The 20,216-nt window shown below is 38.5% G+C and overlaps 1 protein-coding gene across 23 annotated transcripts in view; it reads right to left on the reverse strand.

The window, feature by feature from the left end:
- MYT1L (myelin transcription factor 1 like) overlaps window positions 1-20,216 on the reverse strand; it is a 525,010-nt gene that overhangs the window by 232,214 nt on the left and 272,580 nt on the right. For 19 of the 23 annotated variants that reach the window (XR_007774015.1, XM_050950633.1, XM_050950632.1 and 16 more), the window contains 2 exons: window positions 16,233-16,585; window positions 12,770-12,865 (listed from right to left, as the gene is read on the reverse strand). Coding sequence is in view for 22 of the 23 variants with exons in the window: in XM_050950633.1 (XP_050806590.1) it covers window positions 12,770-12,865; window positions 16,233-16,585 (449 nt within the window). In the remaining variant the exon portion in view is untranslated. The remainder of the gene's footprint in view (window positions 1-12,769; window positions 12,866-16,232; window positions 16,586-20,216) is intronic. The other 4 variants (XM_050950647.1, XM_050950646.1, XM_050950644.1 and 1 more) reach the window with 2 other exon arrangements.

The raw sequence follows: 20,216 nt of genomic DNA on the forward strand, positions 1-20,216 counted from the left end.
GATCATATCAGGTACAAATTTCTAGATAAAAACAGCAAAGAATCCTGTGGCACCTTATAGACTAACAGACGTTTTGGAGCATGAGCTTTCGTGGGTGAATACCCACGTCTTCAGATGCCCTTTCTAGATGTTTGCAAAACAAACTTCTTTGCTTTTCATTTTTACAAAAATCTCAGACAAACAGAAATTGCCTTCTTTTCTGGAAAAATCCTGTAAGGGAGGAAACTGAGGTGAGAAAACCCAGTGAGCTTCCTCCAAATTCTTCCACTGTGGGTGGGGTTTCTTCTCACCCCTCCATTGAGGAAACAGAGGGATCATACTTCACACTGTGGAAGAGTCTAATCCAAAGTTCACTGAAGTCAACTGAAAAACTCCCATTGACTTCAGTGGAATTGGATCACACCCCAAATCTTTCAAAATCCATGTGGACTACAAAGATCAAGTAGACACTCAGGGCTGACAATATGTAACTCTTTACCTCTGCCCCAGTGCCTGTTATTCTCCTTTGCTGTGAGGGTGTTAAGTTAAAAACTAAAACAATTTATTTGTGTAATATTTGAAATCTTTTTTTTTACCTCTATTTGCAAATACATAAAATAAAATATCCAGGATTTTAAAAAATGTCTAATTAATTCTTAGATGCACTTTAATTACATATAACATTTATGAAATTTTTTTCCTACTTTTCCCTTAAAAACGCTTACTATACCAGTAATGTTGGGTTCCACTGCTTAGAATCTCCCACAATAATTACAGCATTCAAATAATAACCAATGCTCAAAGAGAAATGAATGAAGTGTGGAAGTCATTAAACACTGTAAGGAAAGTCTGAGCTGAAGAACACAGCACATCACAGTGGGGTTCAGTATTATAAAATAGGAGTGAGTGCTGCAGAGCAGGTCTGTACAGACCTTCAGATATAATACATAATTAACTAATCTTTCTTGGTGTGTCTTTTCTTCCTTAAAAAAATATTTTCTTTCAGTCAGTCTTTCATTTTCTCTCTGTTCCACTTTTTATCTGGTCTTACTAACTGATGTATGGCGTAGGGTTGTTGTTTTTGCCCCTTCAAATAGTAAAAAGTGCTGGTATTTTAAAAGGAATAATAGGCATCCTGGCAGAATCAGAATTTGTACCTAACTATAGAACTGTCACTGACAAATAAAGATGTTCTTTTATTTTTCATATTAAGATAAAATTGAAAATAACCAACATACATTTCAATTAATAATGTTGGAACCATGAAATTGATAAATGTGCTCTAGTAAAAAAATAATGGGCGTCTTCTCATATCAATGGGCAGGGATTCATATACAGTTTCACTCTATTCTCATAACCCTAATCTCTCTCTTCTTTCTCCCTTTGTATCTCTCTTGTGACCACTGTTTTTTGTTCCATCTGAGCCATCGCTATTTTCTAGCCCTCTGTGACTCAAACAGCTATTACTTCCTGTGCTCCCAGTATTCTTTTTCAGCTTCCCATCCATCCAATGATTTATGATTATTACGTATGCAGTACCATGGAGGTGTGCATGATGCTTTACAGTGAACATGTTTCTTCCCAAAACAGGGTATGAACTAAGGGTCCATTCCTCCAAACCCAATTCTACCACCCTTACTCATCTTGAACAATAACTTGCCTCACAAATATTCCCATTAGGATGATGGCAGAATATGAGATGTTCTTACTCAGGAATATTCCCATTGACGTTATAGAATCAGCCATGTAATTAGACAAAGAGAGCACTCCAGACAAGCAAGGAGGTGATTAAGGCCAGTTCAACAGTTACAAAGGGCCAATTTTTGCCATTCTTATGCACAATGTAGGGTTGCCAGCCCTCCAGGATTGCCCTGGCATCACCAGGAATTAAAGATTAATCTTTAATTAAAGAGTATGTCATGCGATGAAACCTCCAGGAATACTTCCAACCAAAATTGGCAACCCTAACAGTGAGTAGTATGTTACTCTACAAGTAATTTCATTTATTGAAATGGAACTCCTTGCAGAGTACTTCAACCTCTTTGTTGTTGTTGTGTTTTTTGTTTTGTGTGGCATTCTTCTGAATATCTCCAGGGAGCACAGGGATATCTGAAGGGGCAGTTTTAACAGCAACCATTCTCCAAGGGGTATGTCGGTTTTTTCCTCACTCTTAGGCTACGTTTACATTTCAAACAGGAATGTGATTTGCAGCTCACGTAGACGTACCCACCTTAGCTTTAATCTAGCTAGATCGCTATAAATAGCGGTGAGGACATGGTGGTGCAGGCTTCAGTGCAGGACACAAATTTGAGCGTGTACCCAGGGAATTCAGGCAGGTTGGTATAATTCATCCTGAAGCCTGCTTTGAGGCATCTTCACTGCTATTGTTACCAGGCTAGCTAGATGAAAGAGAGTGTGGGTATTTCTACACAAGCTGCAATTCTCACCCATGGTGTGGCCTCTCTTTCCAAAACTGCATTCACCTCTGACTTGACCTGAGGGGAAATACTTATTTTCCATTTCCTTCTTATGAAAAAAAATAGATATTCCACTTGCCTTTCTTTAATTATAGTGTCCTACTCAGTATCAACCTATGCACCGGGATGGCATTTTCACAGGGCTGGAACTTTTGTCTCACAAGCATTATATCTCACCGTGGCAGTGGTATCCAATCTTGTCAGTCAGAGGGGAAAACATTATTGCAGAAAAGGTGAAGAGGGTGCAATCAATACTTTGGGACAGACCCTCTGGCCTGCTCTATTCCCTTTGCACAGAGACCGTGCAGGGGACTGGGTAGATAATCAGGGAGCTGTGACTGAGGCTACTTCTCATCTTCTACTGCTTTCACTTCTCCTAGGCTTCCTGGAGGGAGCAAGGGGCTGGGTAGAGTAGGGGAGCCATTCTGTGTCAGGCATTGCCCTGGGTTCAGACATAGCCAGTTCAGTGTGTACTGGTTTCCTGCTCTAACTCAGGTTCCCACTGTCCACCAGGGAAGCTGATGATGAAGCAGTGAAATCTGCTCTCCAAGCCCTGCAATACAGCAGTGGAGTTGCAGCACAGAATGAAGAGCAGCTACTCACAGATCTAGTTCACAGCAGAGCTGCTCTGGGGCTGTGATGTAGAAGACCACTCAGGAATCAGAGACCTCTCTACCTTCCCCCTATGGCAGCAGGCCCAATTTAAACACCAGTTTAAAAATCACAGGGAGCAGCTCACGTGCACATTTTCTTCTTAGCACAATTGTCCTCTAGGGCCACAGATTGGATACTACTGGGGCACTCAATATCCTTTTACTTACAACAATCTGAGCAATCCTGACTTTTAATCATAGTGTTAGGTTTCTCTTTGCTGCATAGCTTGTTGAGGATCAGCAATATTCTTTTACACAGAAGGAATTGTCGGGGGAGGTTAGGAGTCAGTTTAAGATATTTTTCGGTTGTGGACAGGAACAAAATTATGTGGGAACAAGCTGATGATGGTTAAGTGCAATGGCTTGTTTATGCTGCGTTGGGTGATGTGGAGATGATTATATCCAGTTAGATGAATCTGCTCTCCATTCTGAGGTTGAGGATGTTCTTGTTAGATAAGATTTTATTATAGGAAGGGGTCTTTTAGTGTTTTCTTAATAATGCTATCTGATTAGCCCTCAGGCTGGAGTGAGAGACCTGCTAGGTTTTTTTTCCTCCGTTTCCATCCTCTTGCTGGGTTCAGTGGTAGGGAAACTGGGGAAATAAATATTCTATGTGCAAGACTAACAGACTGTCTAATTTAAAAGCTTTTTCTTAGGATATGGATCTTGTTTTCCTTTCCCCACCACATCATTTTTTCAGCTTCAGCATCTACATCCCCTTTAGTTCCCTCAGTCTGGTGGCTGAGAAGGCTGAGCAATGCTACTGTGAGCTGAAGATAGGGAGGGACCATCTCTGGGTGATTGGATTAATTGGTACTTGTGATAGAGGGTATAAGGAAACAATGCAGGAGATTCTGTAGATTAAGATCTGTAGGTAGATTATTGCTATCTGTGGCATCATCCTGGAAGGTAGGACACCAATTAGTAGAGACTCTACACTTCAGTTCATGTCGTTTAGTCCATGGCCAGTGACTCACTCTATCAATGTGCCTGCTACCACAGAACACTGAATCCTCTTCTGTTTTCAGCCATCGACAAAGAAGCCCCTAAGAACTCTCTGCTTATTTTCCAACCTCACAGTGGTATAGTTTTACCTTTCACACCCCGAGCAGGGTAGTGACAGACTTGCCCAGAGACCAGTCAGCCTCAGGGTGTATAAACATTTATGGTACGGTATTGGTAGCAGTGAAGAAAACTTTGTTCTTTCTACTACTGTACACACAAAGTTATTTCCAGCAAGATTGTTCCAAGTGGCTGTCCTCCTGGTATATCCTCTATGGCTCTGCTTGGAAACTGACAGATCTTTCACATTGTGAGGAATTTCCCACCTGCTGTGCAGCTCTGCATTGGACTGGCTGTCCTGGTGGGAAAGGATGTGTGTCTAGGGAGGACAATTGCAACGGCTTCCCTAGGAAAATTTTGGTCAGGTTCTTCATGTTGTAATCTTGTCAAGTATTGACCTGCCTCTAATCTGCCATCTTTGGGAAGATCATCTTGAAGGTTGTGGTAAGGCAATTTTGGTGTCACATGGATTCCTTCATCCCTGTTAGTCTGTTTTTAGTTTATCATGGAGACTGTGCTGGTCTCATTGGCTGAGGATTTCCTCCTGTCAGTGAGGAAGAGTCCGGAGTCTATGCTGATTCTTTTAGATATGAGAGTGTTCTACACTGTTGAGTGTGAAGTTTGGCTACTTTGCTTGCAATTACTAACCAGGGAGGACAATAGAGTCTTTGTGACTTCTGGGTGTTGTTGAAATTTACATTACTCGGGATTGAAAACTTGAATCTGAAGCTTTGTTACCTGAAACCATGCCTGTCCTGCAATACACTGTAGCACCACAGCTAATTTCATGGATCCCACATTTAAACAATCTCAACAGAGGGTGTTTCTTTCTGGAACCCATTTTCCTACATATCCAACAGAACTAGAATCTATTGAACTTCAGAGTACAGTACAAATACTTCTCTTTTCTGATGCATGTCTTTGAGGAGATGATTGAATAGTGAAAGGGCTTGTTTGTTTTAAGGTATTTTCCTTTTCTTTTTGCTCATTGGAAAAGGGTATTGCAATGGTATTTATTAAATTTTGATTATGTGCCCTGAGACATCAGAAGGTAGATCATCAATCAAGTAAATCAAGTAAAATAAATAATTAAATAAGTGCAATAGCTAGATTTCCATTATATAGATGCAGTCTCAGCTTATAATGTGCAAATTATATTTTCTGATGTATTCTCTGAGCCTGTTCCTACTCTTAGAATGGTGCAAATCAGGGTAGCTATAATGAAGTTCAGAGGAGTTACACCAACATAAAACTAGTGATGAGATCAAAATCGCTTGCTCTAAGATCATATTTGCTCTTTTCCTGCAAGTATTCTGCAGATGACTCACACTAAAATCACTCTACAATTTTTTTCCCTGTCAGTTATTTGTCCATTATTTGTATGATTATTTTTGGGCTCTAGTCTCATTACCTTAAATTTCTCTATGTTGAAGTGTGTGGACTTCTTATCAGTCAATAGAACTAATCTACCCATTATTAATTTATTTACTCTAACACTTTGTATTTGCTGCTGTACTATGCTTTATGACTTCCTAAATAAATTGGAAGAGTATCAAATGCTTTCCTAAAACTCAGATAAATCATGTAAATTGTTTCACCACAATCTATACATTGATGTACAGTACTTCAAGCAAGTGATTTCAAGCAAGGCACACATTTTCCAGGACAATTATCTTTTTTATAAATACAAGATGATAGTTCCTAATTATGTATCTCTAAATGACAAGTCCATTTGGCTCACCACTGTTTTTAATATTTTTGCCACAAATGAAGCCATGCTTACTGAGTCCATGGTTTACTGATCAGAGGTAGATAAACCTAACAAAGAGTCATGAAATCTTGCGTGGGTTTTTCAAAAGTACTCAGTTAGTCTAACTTTGCCTCCAGTTAAGTCAATGGGGATAAAACTTCCCTTAGCTTCAGTGAGAGCAGAGTTACAGCAACACTAAGTGCTCTTGAAAATCGCACCCTTCATGCTTCCAAACCCATCCAGCCCAAACGACATTTTCAAGATATTTCAAGAACAAGTATGATCGTTCAATTCATATGATGTCATTATTTCAGCTCAAAATTAAGAAAACTAATAAAATAGAACCCAAATTATCTGGAGATCTCAAGAGAAAATAAATCTTCAGATAGATGGTTGAGAAAAACAGGGACTATGAGTGCAGTCTTCAAACCCTGCTGGCTAACTTACCTAGTTATAGACAACTAGCCAGCTACCTCAAGACCAGCTGGAGGTGGCAGCAGCAATAGCTCAGTACTTGCACAAAGTCTTTATGCACTAGTCAGACTTTAATACATATGCCTTTAGTGAATTCTTTGGGCCTGATTCTCTACTGCTCTACACTTTATGTAACCAGGTACACCAGTGAAAAGTGAGTGTGAAATGCTCCCAAATCAGAATGGTGCTGCTAAGTAGTGGAGAAAAAGGCATAAATAGTTCAGCAGGTGTTTATGCACTAAAGTCTAATCTTGGGGGACATTATCAGTTGAAAACTGATACAAGACTTAACTAGAATTCCAATAATTTAGGTCTGCCTGTACTAAATCATGGATGAGTTAATCTCTCAAAATAATACCTACATCAAACAATGCCACCAGCACAGGAAAAGAGTGGTGACGTGATAAACAGATATTAGTCATTTAATGCACTACTTGAAGGTGCACACATACTGCGACAATGAAGGTCATATAAAAACCTATAGATAGAATAGAATAGAATAGAATAGAATAGCCAAAGATGTGCATGTGGATATGGACATGTTGCCTACCCCTGCTTCTGACCAACTGTTCTCCTGCCACTAAACCCATCTTCCTTTCCTTCCACTATGACCATGTCACTTTCCTTTTATTCCTTCGCTGTGCTCCTGTTGCCTTTCACACTAAGTTCAAGCTTCTCATCCTTACTTCCACGGCCCTGCACAATGTTGCTCCTATCTACATCTCTGCTTTCTTATCTTCCTAATACTCTGCTGTAACTGGTACATGATTCTCTTACCCACTGTCTGCAATCCTGCCAGCCTGACCTCCTAATAATTCTTTTGGAATAAATATGTTTCTTCATACTCATTCCCATTCTCCCCTTTACACTTGGAAGTTGCTCAGTCTCCCTGTATAACAGAAGTTCTCCCTCCCCTTTCTTCAAACAAATCCTCCCTTAAAATATTCACTTCTATGCCCACTTTCAACAATAGTCCCCTAAAGAGAGAACAGATTATTAAAAATACTATCAACAATATTATGTCACTTCCAGATTGGATCTCATCTGGCATTTTGTGTTTGAACTGTAACTTCTGTAAATTCATAGAATCATAGAATATCAGGGTTGGAAGGGACCTCAGGAGGTCACCTAGTCCAACCCCCTGCTCAAAGCAGGACCATTTCCCAACTAAATCATCCCAGCCAGGGCTTTGTCAAGCCTGACCTTAAAAACCTCTAAGGAAGGAGATTCCACCACCTCCCTAGGTAACCCATTCCAGTGCTTCACCACTCTCCTAGTGAAAAAGTTTTTTCTAAGATCCAACGTAAACCTCCCCCACTGCAACTTGAGACCATTGCTCCTTGTTCTGTCACCTGGTACTACTGAGAACAGTCTAGATACATCCTCTTTGGAACCCCCTTTCAGGTAGTTGAAGCAGCTATCAAATTCCCCCTCATTCTTCTCTTCTGAAGACTAAATAATCCCAGTTCCCTCAGCCTTGGGGCAGTCTTTTCCTATGTTTGCAGAGTGGTATACGAACAGACTGTACTCATCAGACATTAAAAATCAGTAATGTTTTAAATCTATTGATTGCTTTATCTACCAAGTCCTGTGGTTCCACCGCTCTTCTGAATGTTCTAGTAATAATTATTGGTCATTTGGTATTCCACTTGTTACTTTGTTAAATTCTTCTGGTGCTTAATTATCTGAGGGTAGGACTTTATTCATTATACTGTAGTGGGAGGAGAAATGACAATCAACTTTCAATATGAAGCCTGACTTTAAAACTGAATGACTGTTTTAATTATTGCAGAAAATGCTAAGATAGGTAGGGGGCTTCTCTATAAAGATTTTAGTCCAGTGCTTTGCTGGATGTCCAAGAAGCTGTTCAGCAAATGTTTCTCAGTTACACAGCACTTTTTTGTAACGTTAGGGATATGGCGGAACTGCAAATTTGATACTTGGGATGTGATATAGATCAGAAGGAATGATCAGTGCAGTGTGTACAATGTCTAAAAGTGTATGTAATAAACAAAGAGCTCCCATCTCATCCACTAAATGGAAAAATAATGAAAATCTTGATTTCTTTAATGCTTTTTTGTATTTGGGGCAGGCCAGGCCAAATACAGCTCTTTGAAGTCGCTGACATCAGTGGAGTTACTTTAGCTTTACAACAGCATAACTGAAAACAGACATGATGTCCCATGCTTCAGTGCTTACCGAGCCATCTTCCAGCAGTTTGTGAGATTAGGATTGTCAAAGCTATGGATTCTAGTTTAATCTGATCAGCTCACATGATCAGTTCATGTCAAATAAGGCTTAATCCTGTCATAAATTAGCTAGTACAAGGTTTCTCACACATAGATGTTTCAAAACATCTTCTTTAAAAAATTCAGACAAACAAACATTAACCACCTCTGGCACCGGGTATTATTTATATATGAATACAGGTGAGAGGATAAAAAAATAACAAAAATTAATATCCATATTATCTGTAGCAGCCTACATATACCCATTGATTCAGGGAATTTTAATAACCAAGGTGACCAAAACCAGCTTGATTTCCCTGATCTTTTGAATAGTCCTCTCTAATTACCACTTTTATATCCTTAACCCAACTTCTTGTTCCTTTGCTAGCATTAGAGTTCTCTGTCTTTTGCTGGCTGCACTGGCAAGCTGGCTGGCTGGCTAATGCTAGCTCCTCAGACTCACAGACTGTCTGTAACCTAAATTAATTAATTCAAGTGAATGTACCTCTTAAGATATAAAAATATTGTCTCATGTGGGGTACAGGTGACAGAAGAATGCAACTTAATTGTTCTGGAACCCATTATGCAAAGGAGACAACACTCCTGTAACAGTTACTCACGATTATATAAATATATTCATTATAGATTGTTGCTTTTGTTTCACACAATAATTTTCTCAGTATGCTTTTCAGTGTAGTATTAACCCCTGCTGGAACCGTTACAGTGGAAAATTTCAGAAGGAAAAATAAGCTCCTCACTAGCCAAACAGAAACTTCCACTTTTCTGGATGAATCCTTCTGGCCTTATTAATTCAAAATTCCAGTAGAATACATGCTGTAACTCCAATGGGAGCATTTCCTGAGCAAAATGAGCAGCATTTGGCCCTCTTAGAGCTGCATGAACCAAGAATCTTAGCAAAAGAGATCAAATTAGAATCATTAATATTGACTTGGTGATGAGCAGAATTTCCACGCATGCTTTTGGAATTACCAAATGCAAATGTCAACAAACACTCATGTAGGCATGTACCTTCTACCTATACTGCTACATATCCTTGACAGCTTAATTTTGTTTTCTCCGTCTTGGAACTTCTGGCTCTGGAAAGCAAAGGAATTCACAGGGATAATGGCTATTAAAAGTTCATTCTTATACACCATGTGAAAACCTTCTTTTATGTGCCATCTTTCAGATGTGAGACTTTCAAGGACAATATCAAGTCATATTTGTTTGGAATACCCATGGAGGGGGCAAATATTTAATTTTATTCACTAAGTTCTAGACTGAGCCTTTAGGCACATCCCTGTGTAAGCAATGGTGCATAGCTGTCTGATAAAGGGAGGATCACTGGTAAGGAACTGAGTTTCAAAGAGTCACAATAGATATCAGAGTACACTCCTAATACTACAATATTTTCCCCTTGAACCCCACCCCAAATCCCACTTTGCTCCAGAGGGAGTAATTTAATACACAGCTCTGCCACCCACCATGGGGAGGAGGTGGAGTCAAGGATACACTCTGCATTTGTGCACAGGTAAGGGAAAGTATGAGAAGTATTGGATGCACAACCCCTCAGATTGCCCCTTCTCCTGGAACCACATCTGCGAGTGTCCTATATGACTGTGCCCCAACTCCCCTGGCACAGCTGCAAAGTCACAGATTGCAGTGAAGCCCAAAGGTAATTAGTCATTACTCAGTGAGGCCAATGCCTTGTTTTCAGTTAAGATTCTGGGCAACAGTCTGCAAGTTACAAAACAAGTGCTAATACAACAAAACAACTATAGTCACAGATAAAACAGATTCAACACAAAACAAAATTAAATCAACTGTCAAGTAGTTCTGGTGTGAACACTTACAGTAATACTCTCCTCTCAGGTCTCTTATCCAGACTTCAAATTTAATTATTAATATTGCATAATTTGTCCTAACTCCATTTGCAGACCTGCTGCTGATGTCAATGGAAGTTCTCTGTGTATATATTTACAGCAGGGATCCAGTATTTGGATCAACAACGGTGAATACTTCCCTTATATTGTACAAAGCTGTAACTAGACTGTTTACTTTTGAAGGACCAGAAGATCTTGTGCCTGCATCTGATGTTTTGAGACACTAAGTAGGTAAAGTCCGAACTAAGCAAGATACTTAGCCACATTAACTCACTTGCTTAAAATTGGGAAAGCCAACAGATCTGCTCACATGCTTAACGTTGGGCACATGTTTAAGCACCTTGCTTAATCAGGGTCTGAAATAATTGCTACCCAACTGTGTTATGCATTTACAGACAGTACAGTGTCTATTTAAAATTTTGTAAAGGAGGATGTGACAAACATAAAATTACTTTACACAGATGTAATTCCACTGACTTAGATGGAGTTATTCCTGATTTATACTGATGTAAGTGAGCTCAGAATCAGGTCCAGTCTCACAGGAGCATTGGAAGAAAAATTACAACATTTGAAGAATATGGTTAACAAACGATACTGTCTAAGAGTACCAAATGGTAACCACCTTAACTATACAGTATTGGAGCAAGTGAAAGCCTATCTAGCGGCAAATTTGTTTTTAAACAAAAAATAGCAGAGTAAGCATGATAAATATATCTGGCCCAATTCCACAAGAACTAGAGGTATGCAGAGGGAATCTACTAGCTAGCATTTTTCTAAACCCTATTTTTAAGGCTTTTGCATTCCTGCACTAAGCTACTTGTTTTTCAAAAAAAATCACATTATTATTTCCAGTTGAATTTGGCTGGGGAAAGAGTAATTCTGACCAGAGTAATACTAACTCAAATGATACAAACTACTAAAAATGAAAACATTGAACAATCTCTACATTTACACAGGTCTAGTTTGGTAGGAATGATATATCCGGTACAAAAACAAAGATATCAAGAATTGTTATACAGTAGCATGATCTGATCCCTTGCATACCTTTGCATCTCTGAAAACTACAGAAGAAAGGCAATATTAACAGTTTGTATCACCAAACATCAATCAAGGGACTGAAGTAAGGTCTTCTGGTCATTGCTATTAGGTTTTTTCCCCACTATACTGTTGGTGGCAACATACCCCCATCACAGTATTCTCCACCTTCTTTTATAAAGAAGATGAAAATACAGAGCAATACACATGAATAGAAGAGTCCACCAGCACATTTTGAAGGATTGCTTCCCCTTCTGTTTATTAAATCCTCTCTGATCCTGGAAAATGCATTCCTTTCCATTTATCGTTCTAAGCAGTGAACAGCTGTTTCCTGGCCTCTTCATTTAAGGCTGTCATTTCTTTGGTTAGATGATTTGCATATATGGTACATCAAGATAGGTGCCAAGCTTTTTTGCTCCGATTAATATGGAATGTTTTACTGTGTTCACCAAATGTGTGACTGCTTTCTTGCTAGTAGTTTGAATAAATGAATGTGATTGATGCTAGGCATATTGGACAGGCCAACTCTCTCTGGTATAAACCTGTTTATTTCATTGTTTCAGAGACTTAGAGATTCTTAAGTTGCAAAGACAGTGGGGATCTGTGTTCTACCACAACATCCTCGGTACTGATTCTTTCATCTTTAGATTGGTGTTTGTGTCTCCCTTTGCTTAGAGGGACATGCATAATCAGCCACAGAAGCAATCTGATGAAGGGATCAGAAGATAAAGGAGGGCACTATCAAAGTTAAACTATAAACTAACAGGTGGATTTCAAGACATCAGGTATCTGTATACCAATAGCCTCGTGTGTGCTAGTGGGGAAAAGGCCAAATTTCACCAGAGTATTAAAAACAGTAGTCCAATTTGTAGAAATGAGAAAAAAGTGAAGCATTTCCTCTCTGTATTTCCAAGTAATAGTATGTAATGCAAAGATGTATATTCAGTCTCCTTGAATATGCTGCAACTGTGCCTTGCAGTTATGCAAACATTATGTGGTACCTTGTACTGGTATACTGTATATGCTACTATGAATTTGAGGGAATTAATATGATATAAAAGGGAGTATTTATCAAATCTATACATCCTGACCATTCACCTTTTAGTAAACTACAATAAATCTTTTTTAGCATGATCATGTGAAATGGATTAGACTTGATCAATGTATTAAATTTACTTAGATCTAGAATCAGCCTGACTCCTCCTGACCCTGAGGGATTATGAAATACCTGGAGTACAAGCCATCTTGAATGTCTTCATGTGATATAGGCTAAATGGTGCCTTGGAACATCCGTTCCTGGAGCTCCTCCAACGGAGATTTCTTTCTATAATAGAAAAGCTTTGTGAAACAGTCTTTGGGAACCAGCTATCTGAAGTGATCTCTTCTCAGAAGGAGAAATACCTTAGTTTGCCTTGCAAAGCAAATGTGCCCTAAGTATTTGACTACAGGGATTTTCAGCAATAACCACCAAAGTGAAGGGACACTCCCTAAAAGTGGGCTTTATCTTACTATCTTACTGATAGCCTTCCCATGTGGATTGGAATTTACAGGTTAGATTATGTTAACAAGGGTCATGTGTCTGCTTTCTCTTTTGGGGATGTGGAAGAAATTGGAAAGATCTGTCTTTCCTTTCATAGTGGTAGTACTGTACGTAAGGGCTTTTCAGGCCTATGCTATATTTTGAGTGGATATATCCCTGTTCTTCAAAAAGATTCATTACATTTAATGAAAGGTTAAAATGAATGTTGTGGCCATTGAAAGGGCATTTTAAGCATTAATTTTACTACAAGTGATTATATACTGAGATGTCAGCAAAGGATTTGGGATCTAGCTCCAAAAAAGTCTTTGGTTCTCTTAAATTGGTATTTTGAGATTTGTAAGAGTGTTGCTTTAGGATGCTTCTGTGTCTTCCAAGTCCTTTATTATGTCAAAGGCTCAGCCCTAGGGATAGGATTTTCTAAAAGGTCTAAGTGATTTCAGAGCTCAAGCCTGATTGTCATTCAATAAGAATTATGTTCCTAAATCACTTAGCTCATTTGAAAATTCCAACCTAAATTCAATTTCCTGTTACAAAGGGGTAACTCCAGAGTCATTGCAATTAGTTATTTGAGGTGTCTCTGGATTTACCCCCATACAACAGGAAACTTAATTTGGACCTAGGAAATTATATAGTACATTGCTTTATGTTTCTCATACTTGTTGACTTAGAGATCACGTTCCCATCTGATAGAATTTTTCTAGCAAAACTGTCTGAGATTTTAATTGTCTTGTCCATTAAAACTAGGCTTCGTTATGAGACTTTGCAAAATTTCTATAATCTCATAAGACTACAGCACCACTGACAAAAACGTCTATAAGCACTGCAGAGACACCTTTATCTGGAAGTTCTACTCTTAGTTTCTAATTGTAATTATGTTGGCTGTGTGCATACTGTGATTTTCCCAGAACAAACTCTTAAATGATTCACCTTAAGGGAGTTCTAAAAATATAAGCAGAGAATTCCAGTAAATGATGAAAGATTCCTGTATTACGAGCAATGGAAGGAGAAGACATTTTAGGTTCTCGGTCAAAAACCATATAAAATAAATTATCCCTCAAAATCTGTTTAATTAAATATCTTCTGGACCTCTCAAAAACAACAGACTATGGCTATCATCTCAAATCTAGATCTTCCCACCCACTCCTTGACCTAGAGAAAAAGAACTTCTTATAATCTTCATCATTAGGCACTAGTAACTTTATCTCATGAATCAACTGTGCTGTAACTAGTATCATCTGTATAATAACATGCTGATTCCAAAAAGGTCATAAAATTAATTTGCCCTGAATAATTCCACTGTTAAGCCCCCTATTTTATTAGACTTTCTTTTTTGCTTTCCCAGTATTTTACCGAGGAATACTTTTTCTTTTATCTAGGAAACTACATATTATCCCTGAAGTAACATGAGATCCTCTGGGTAGCTGACCTGTTTGACTTTTCATCTACTCTAATATGACGTCTAGCTAATATAGGTACTTTTGCAAAATTCCTAACTTGCAGTTCTTAATTCAAGTCTACTCAGAGAAAGAAACAATAGCAGCCACTAAAGTTGTTGATTAGGATCAATAACTGTAGGTGCAGCAGTGCTGGACATAAGTAAAGCACCATGTTCTGTAAGATCTGTACCAGTAAACCTAATACGAAGCTTGGCAGAAGGAAGTTTCTTTAGCTCCTAAGTCTTTTTCCCCCCTTAAATCATTTTTGATAGTGTAGATTCATTATTGTCCACCTGGGCCCAAAACCATTGCAACAGCTCCACTATGATCCAGTTGCCATTACCTCTTAAGAAAGAACTGCTAGAGTTCCTATGCAATCCAACAGGATAGCAATTGCAGTCACACACCTGCCTGAGTTCAGATAGACTATCCTTACAGGTTCTGAAACAACAGAGTCTCTTTGCATAAGGAAACAGCCTCCCCTGGCATCAAACTCCTTCGGAACTTTCAAGCTTGGCTACCTTGTTTTTAATAGTTTTGGTAGGCAAATTAAAAGTGAATGAGGAAATGCTGTGGGTTGAGGCATCTGCAAAAAAATGCTCATCGTCATCTGTAAGCCACACAGTTGTCTGAATGAAGAGTACTTCCTAAATCTTTTTCTAAACTTGACCTAAGAGAATGCTGATACAAAAGTCAGACAACTTTCATACCTGGTTCCTAAGAGGAATCTGACTAAGGAGTGCTGAAAGTTTTTCTTATATTTTTATTGGTTAGAAAGGTGAATCTACCCAACCAAAAATGTGTTCCCGGGAAATGGGAACAAAATACTTTTTAGATAGCTCATTAATCTTTGCACGATTCTTAATTTTCACCCTAGTACATTATAATGTAATTAATAGAGGGATTCTGAGGTAAGCAGACAGTGATCGTATATTTTGAAAAATATGCTTACACAGAATCCACAATCCCAGTAAACAGAGATGTCAATGGATTAATCACAGTGCTACTACATTAGCTGGGCTACTAATTAATATCTATATAGGTAAAAGGCATCAAATGTACGGTACTGTATTCAGAAAATATAATTTTAGAAGGACTTTCTTTGTGTAAACCTGTCACTCTCCATAGTTTTAATAAAATCAACTAAAGTACACAACATCCAAGTCTCAAAGAACCAAAGTATCTGATAACATTTCATTCTGATATTGTTTGTCCGAAAGAAAATTCAGGACCAAATTTTAAAAGGGAAGAGATCCACTTGTGCTCAACAAAAAAACACCTGCAAACACTTGACCGCATTTATCTGAGCAATCACTGCTATTAGGTGGGCAGATTCAGTAAATGCACATGCAAATATGAGAACAGGAATTTGCAGTTAACCATTTGCTTATACCTTTACACAATTGTTGCATGCATACCTGGCAATTGCATGCATTAATCCAGTTACACATTTCTGCAGGCATTTTTTCGCACACACACTTCTATATTTGAAAATTTGACACCATTAGGCATCAAAAATATTTGGAAGACAGTCATTAAAATAGATGTTAAAAGAACAATGTGGGGTACATTTTCAGCAAGGCATAGGGAGATTTAGCTGCATGACTTCCATTAGCTTTAATGAGAGCAGCACAGCAAAATACCTGGAGACAACACTGAAAGATTAACACATAATACACACAATGTTTACTTTTTATTAATACTCTTATTATTACCACGTTCTTCCTCCTCCTCCTCTTCCTCCTCTTCTTCCTCCTCCTCCTCCACATCTTCTGCTTCCTCTTCATCCTCCTCTTCTTCCTCTTCAATCTCCTCTTCCTCTTCTCGATCTATTTCTTCCTCCTCCTCCTCCTCATCACCTTCATTGTCATCAGAATACTCCTCCTCCTCTTCCTCTTCCTCTTCTTCCTCCTCCTTTTCATCCATCTCCTCTGTTCCATCAGTTTCATAACACTCATCTACTGAAGAGTTGTCTGTTTTAACCACAAAGGGTTTTCTTTTGGGAGCAGGTTCTTGGGGTTGCTTATCTTGTGTTTTTCTTTTTTTTGCCAAAGGACAGCCATAAACACTATTTGGAAAAATAAAAGACTCATGTTATTACACTGACTGGCAGTTCTCCTCTGCAGGTCAGATTGTACAAAACATTATGTCATTTAATCAGGTTTTATAATTATTTGCTACATTAATTGCTTTCCTTAAAATGTACGTTTTTTAAAAAAAAATCAACAAAAAACCACTTTGCTTAGGCAATAATGACCAAAGGGGAAAGCCCTTCCAAACCCTTATGGCGTCTAGTCAGTCATTAACTGTCTGGAAATGCTATACCCAGGGGTCATCACTGCAATTATAAAGCTAATAATAATTCCCCACCCCCTCCACCACCACTGTGTTGTCTCTGCTGCATGTTGAATTTTGTTCCATCGTGGACACATTTTTAATTTTATTTTATAGCAAATATTTTCTTTCCTAGCAATTATTGATCAGTACTGTAAGGAGTGGGAAAGCAGTCCTTCATATATTTGAACTATTCAGTGAGATTTTGATCAGTTACAATCGGGATCTGCTCCTGCAACATTTGAAGCTAAGAGTAGGACTGGAACTTTACATATAGATAATAATAATAATAAATTGCTCTTCAATTATTCACTTTACCTCTCCATTATGTGCCATGAAGACACATAAAAATCAAAACAAACATAAAAATTGGCAGAAATATTTTTAGAAGGTCTCAAACATTCACGTTAAAATGTATCGATAAAAATCAAGATATTTTCCGAAAACACCAGTGCTGAAAGTCAGACTTATCTGAAGTTGGGTATCATCTGTTCTCTGATCATCTTAGCTACAGGCATAACAACATTATAGAACAGAAGAGGACCATGCTACTTTTCTGTAGAGTAGTCCATCTGTCTGTCCAACTTAATGTTTTCCCCATAATTTCTGGTCTAATATGATCTCCATTGCACAGCCACTATTTCTTTCTCTGAGAGAGCTCTGTTGCACACATTGAATTATCCTCTGTGTAAAGAAGTTTCACTTGAACTTCTTTATTGTCTGAACTTAGCTCAAGCCACATTGTTTTTGAGCCTGTTTCCTGTCATGAATAGGTTTGTGACATTCAAACTCTTCTCTAAAGCCCTTTATACATATCAGAATATCTGCGCTTAATCTCTTTCACAATCAATTTTCCTACCTTTCCTCACTGTTACAAACCACTGAGACACTCTATCATTTTCGTAGCCACCTGACACCTTTTGGAGTTCTATCAATAGCCTTTTAAAACATGGGGTCCCTCCCGGTGCTCAATACTCCAGATACGGTCTGCATGGTGCAATAATGGTAACCTCTGATTTGAACTATATTCCATTATCACAGTTTGTCATTTGCTTCCCTAATGATTTTAAGTTTCTGCCATACTCATCCTCCATATCATTCATACTGTTAGTACTATATCTTTCTTCAGTGCGAGTATCATTAATACCATATTCTTCAAGATTCTGAATCTTATTTTTAAAGCTGTCAGTGGGCTACACCCTGACTATCTCCAGGACTGCTTCTCTCTCTCTCTCTTTCTCTTGCTCACTCTTTTCACAACCCTCTTAGAATATTTTAATTAACAGGCAGGGCTCAGGTAAAATACTCAGGGGTGAGGAGCCGAAGCAGGTCCTCATTTGTGAAAATCTCAGCCACTGGAAATAAAGTGAGCTTGAGTTTTGTCATATTTAGAATGCAAGGCAGAGCTCACCTCCTTTTTCCGCACTGTCCACAATAGAAAAGGCTGCTAAATACTTGTAAAGACATTTCACCCAAACTCAGTTCTCCTAGAAGTCACTCTGGGAAGGGGCAGAGAATATGGTCCTAGTCAGACTACACCAACGCTCCTTTTAATTTTTGGATTTGGCAGCTAAAGGCCATTGTGATTGACACATTTGAAATCAATTACAGGTAAAGATGGGCAACCTAATTGCCAATCATAATCCTATTTACTATTTTCAACCTTGTCTAGATTTCTCTACACTATATTTCATAAGGCACCCAAGAACCCATGACATTTCTTCTAGGCCCAGTCCCACTAATCTACAATTGAAATCTGTGGGAGTTAGGTGCCTTACTTGGTTAGGTTCCTATCCGCATGTATAGACACGTATAAAGCCTTGTAAATCTAGCTGCATGTCTTTTCTCTCTTTGTGTGTGCTCCGTGTGCTCGACCCTGAAAAGTGCTGGCTACTCTAGCCTTAATCCAGGTGAGCTTGAATTTAATGGGACTTCTCACATGATTCAAGTTAAGTGTGTATTAAGAACTTTGATAGATTGGGACCAGAGTACTCAGTACCCTGTTGGATTGACAATACAGTCAGTCTACCAAGAAAATTAACTATGTGTGTTAACCATGAACACCTTTTGGTCAACTTCAACCAGTTTACACCAATCCAAACTATTTGCTCTTTGATCAACATCTAGAATCTGGCTGTGTTTGGATATTCTTGGCTGTGTTTGGATATTAAGCCCTACAGGTCTGAAATTACCTTGATTATTCCTATGAACCTTTTAAAAATATGGTCTTTCATTGACTCCCCTATAGTTTTCAGGTATATCTTAAGTTCAGTGGACACTAAAAACAATCATTTTTCTCTTTCAGAATCCTGGGAGACAGGCCATCAGACTTGGAACTTACTTTCTGTTTAGCTGCCCTAATTTCTTCTCTTTCTTTGCTTTATTCTTGTATTACCCTTAGTTTCATTAATTGTTCATATTCTGCCTCCAGGACATTCCTATCTCTTTCTGGCATTTTCCCCTCATTCCCTCTGGTAAATACACTGAGGAAAAGAAAGCATTTTGCTTCCCAGCAATCTCTGCCTCATGTCACTAAACTCCTCTCACAGTCAGATAAGGAGACTTCAGTCTCTTTTATTGACCTCCTGGTCCTGATATATCTGTAAAATCTGTTATTGTTTGTCCCCATACTCTCTGCAATGATCTTTCCATTTTCAATTTTGGCTTCTGTGATCATTGTGTTAGCTGTTTGTTTTGTAGACTTGTGCATACCCTCTCCTAGCCATGATCCTATTGATTTATGTCTTGTTTGCTTTTCTCTTTTATTGCTCCCTATATTCATTTCTCCCCAACCACCCACCTACCACCCCACCACCCCACCTCACACCCCATACATGCACACTTCAGCTGTATTTGTTTTCAATAGTACACCTACATGTTGGGCTTCCTGCAATTTCCCTCTGAATACTCCCCATTTCCTTTCTGAGTCCCTCCCACTCATTTTAGTTTCCCAGGCTCTTTCAGTAACAATGCCTATGGAAAAGTCCCGTAGAACTTACTAGGGATTAAACCAGTAGGGGTATAGAAAAATGTATTAGGGTTCAAAAGAAACAATCTTATGTAACTACCTGATGGTTCAAAAACATACAGTATTACTGTTCTCTATTAAATGCTACAGGACTTCTAATAGTAGGATACACATTTTGATCCCCAAATTCACATATTATTTCTAAGTCATACCACTGCTTTTACCTTTTCAACCATGTCTTATGTGTCATTAAAGATATTACTGACTGATGTTCCCTCTCTGCCACGTGGTGCATCAGATAGCACATGTCCACCAGCATGCCATCTGAAAAGATTCTTTCTTTAGTGTCCTATTCTATGAGTTCCATGCTGCAGTTCTAACTCAAGCAAAGAACTCA

This window comes from Gopherus flavomarginatus, chromosome 4, assembly GCF_025201925.1.
Source record: "Gopherus flavomarginatus isolate rGopFla2 chromosome 4, rGopFla2.mat.asm, whole genome shotgun sequence".
NCBI classification, from domain to species: Eukaryota; Metazoa; Chordata; order Testudines; family Testudinidae; genus Gopherus; species Gopherus flavomarginatus.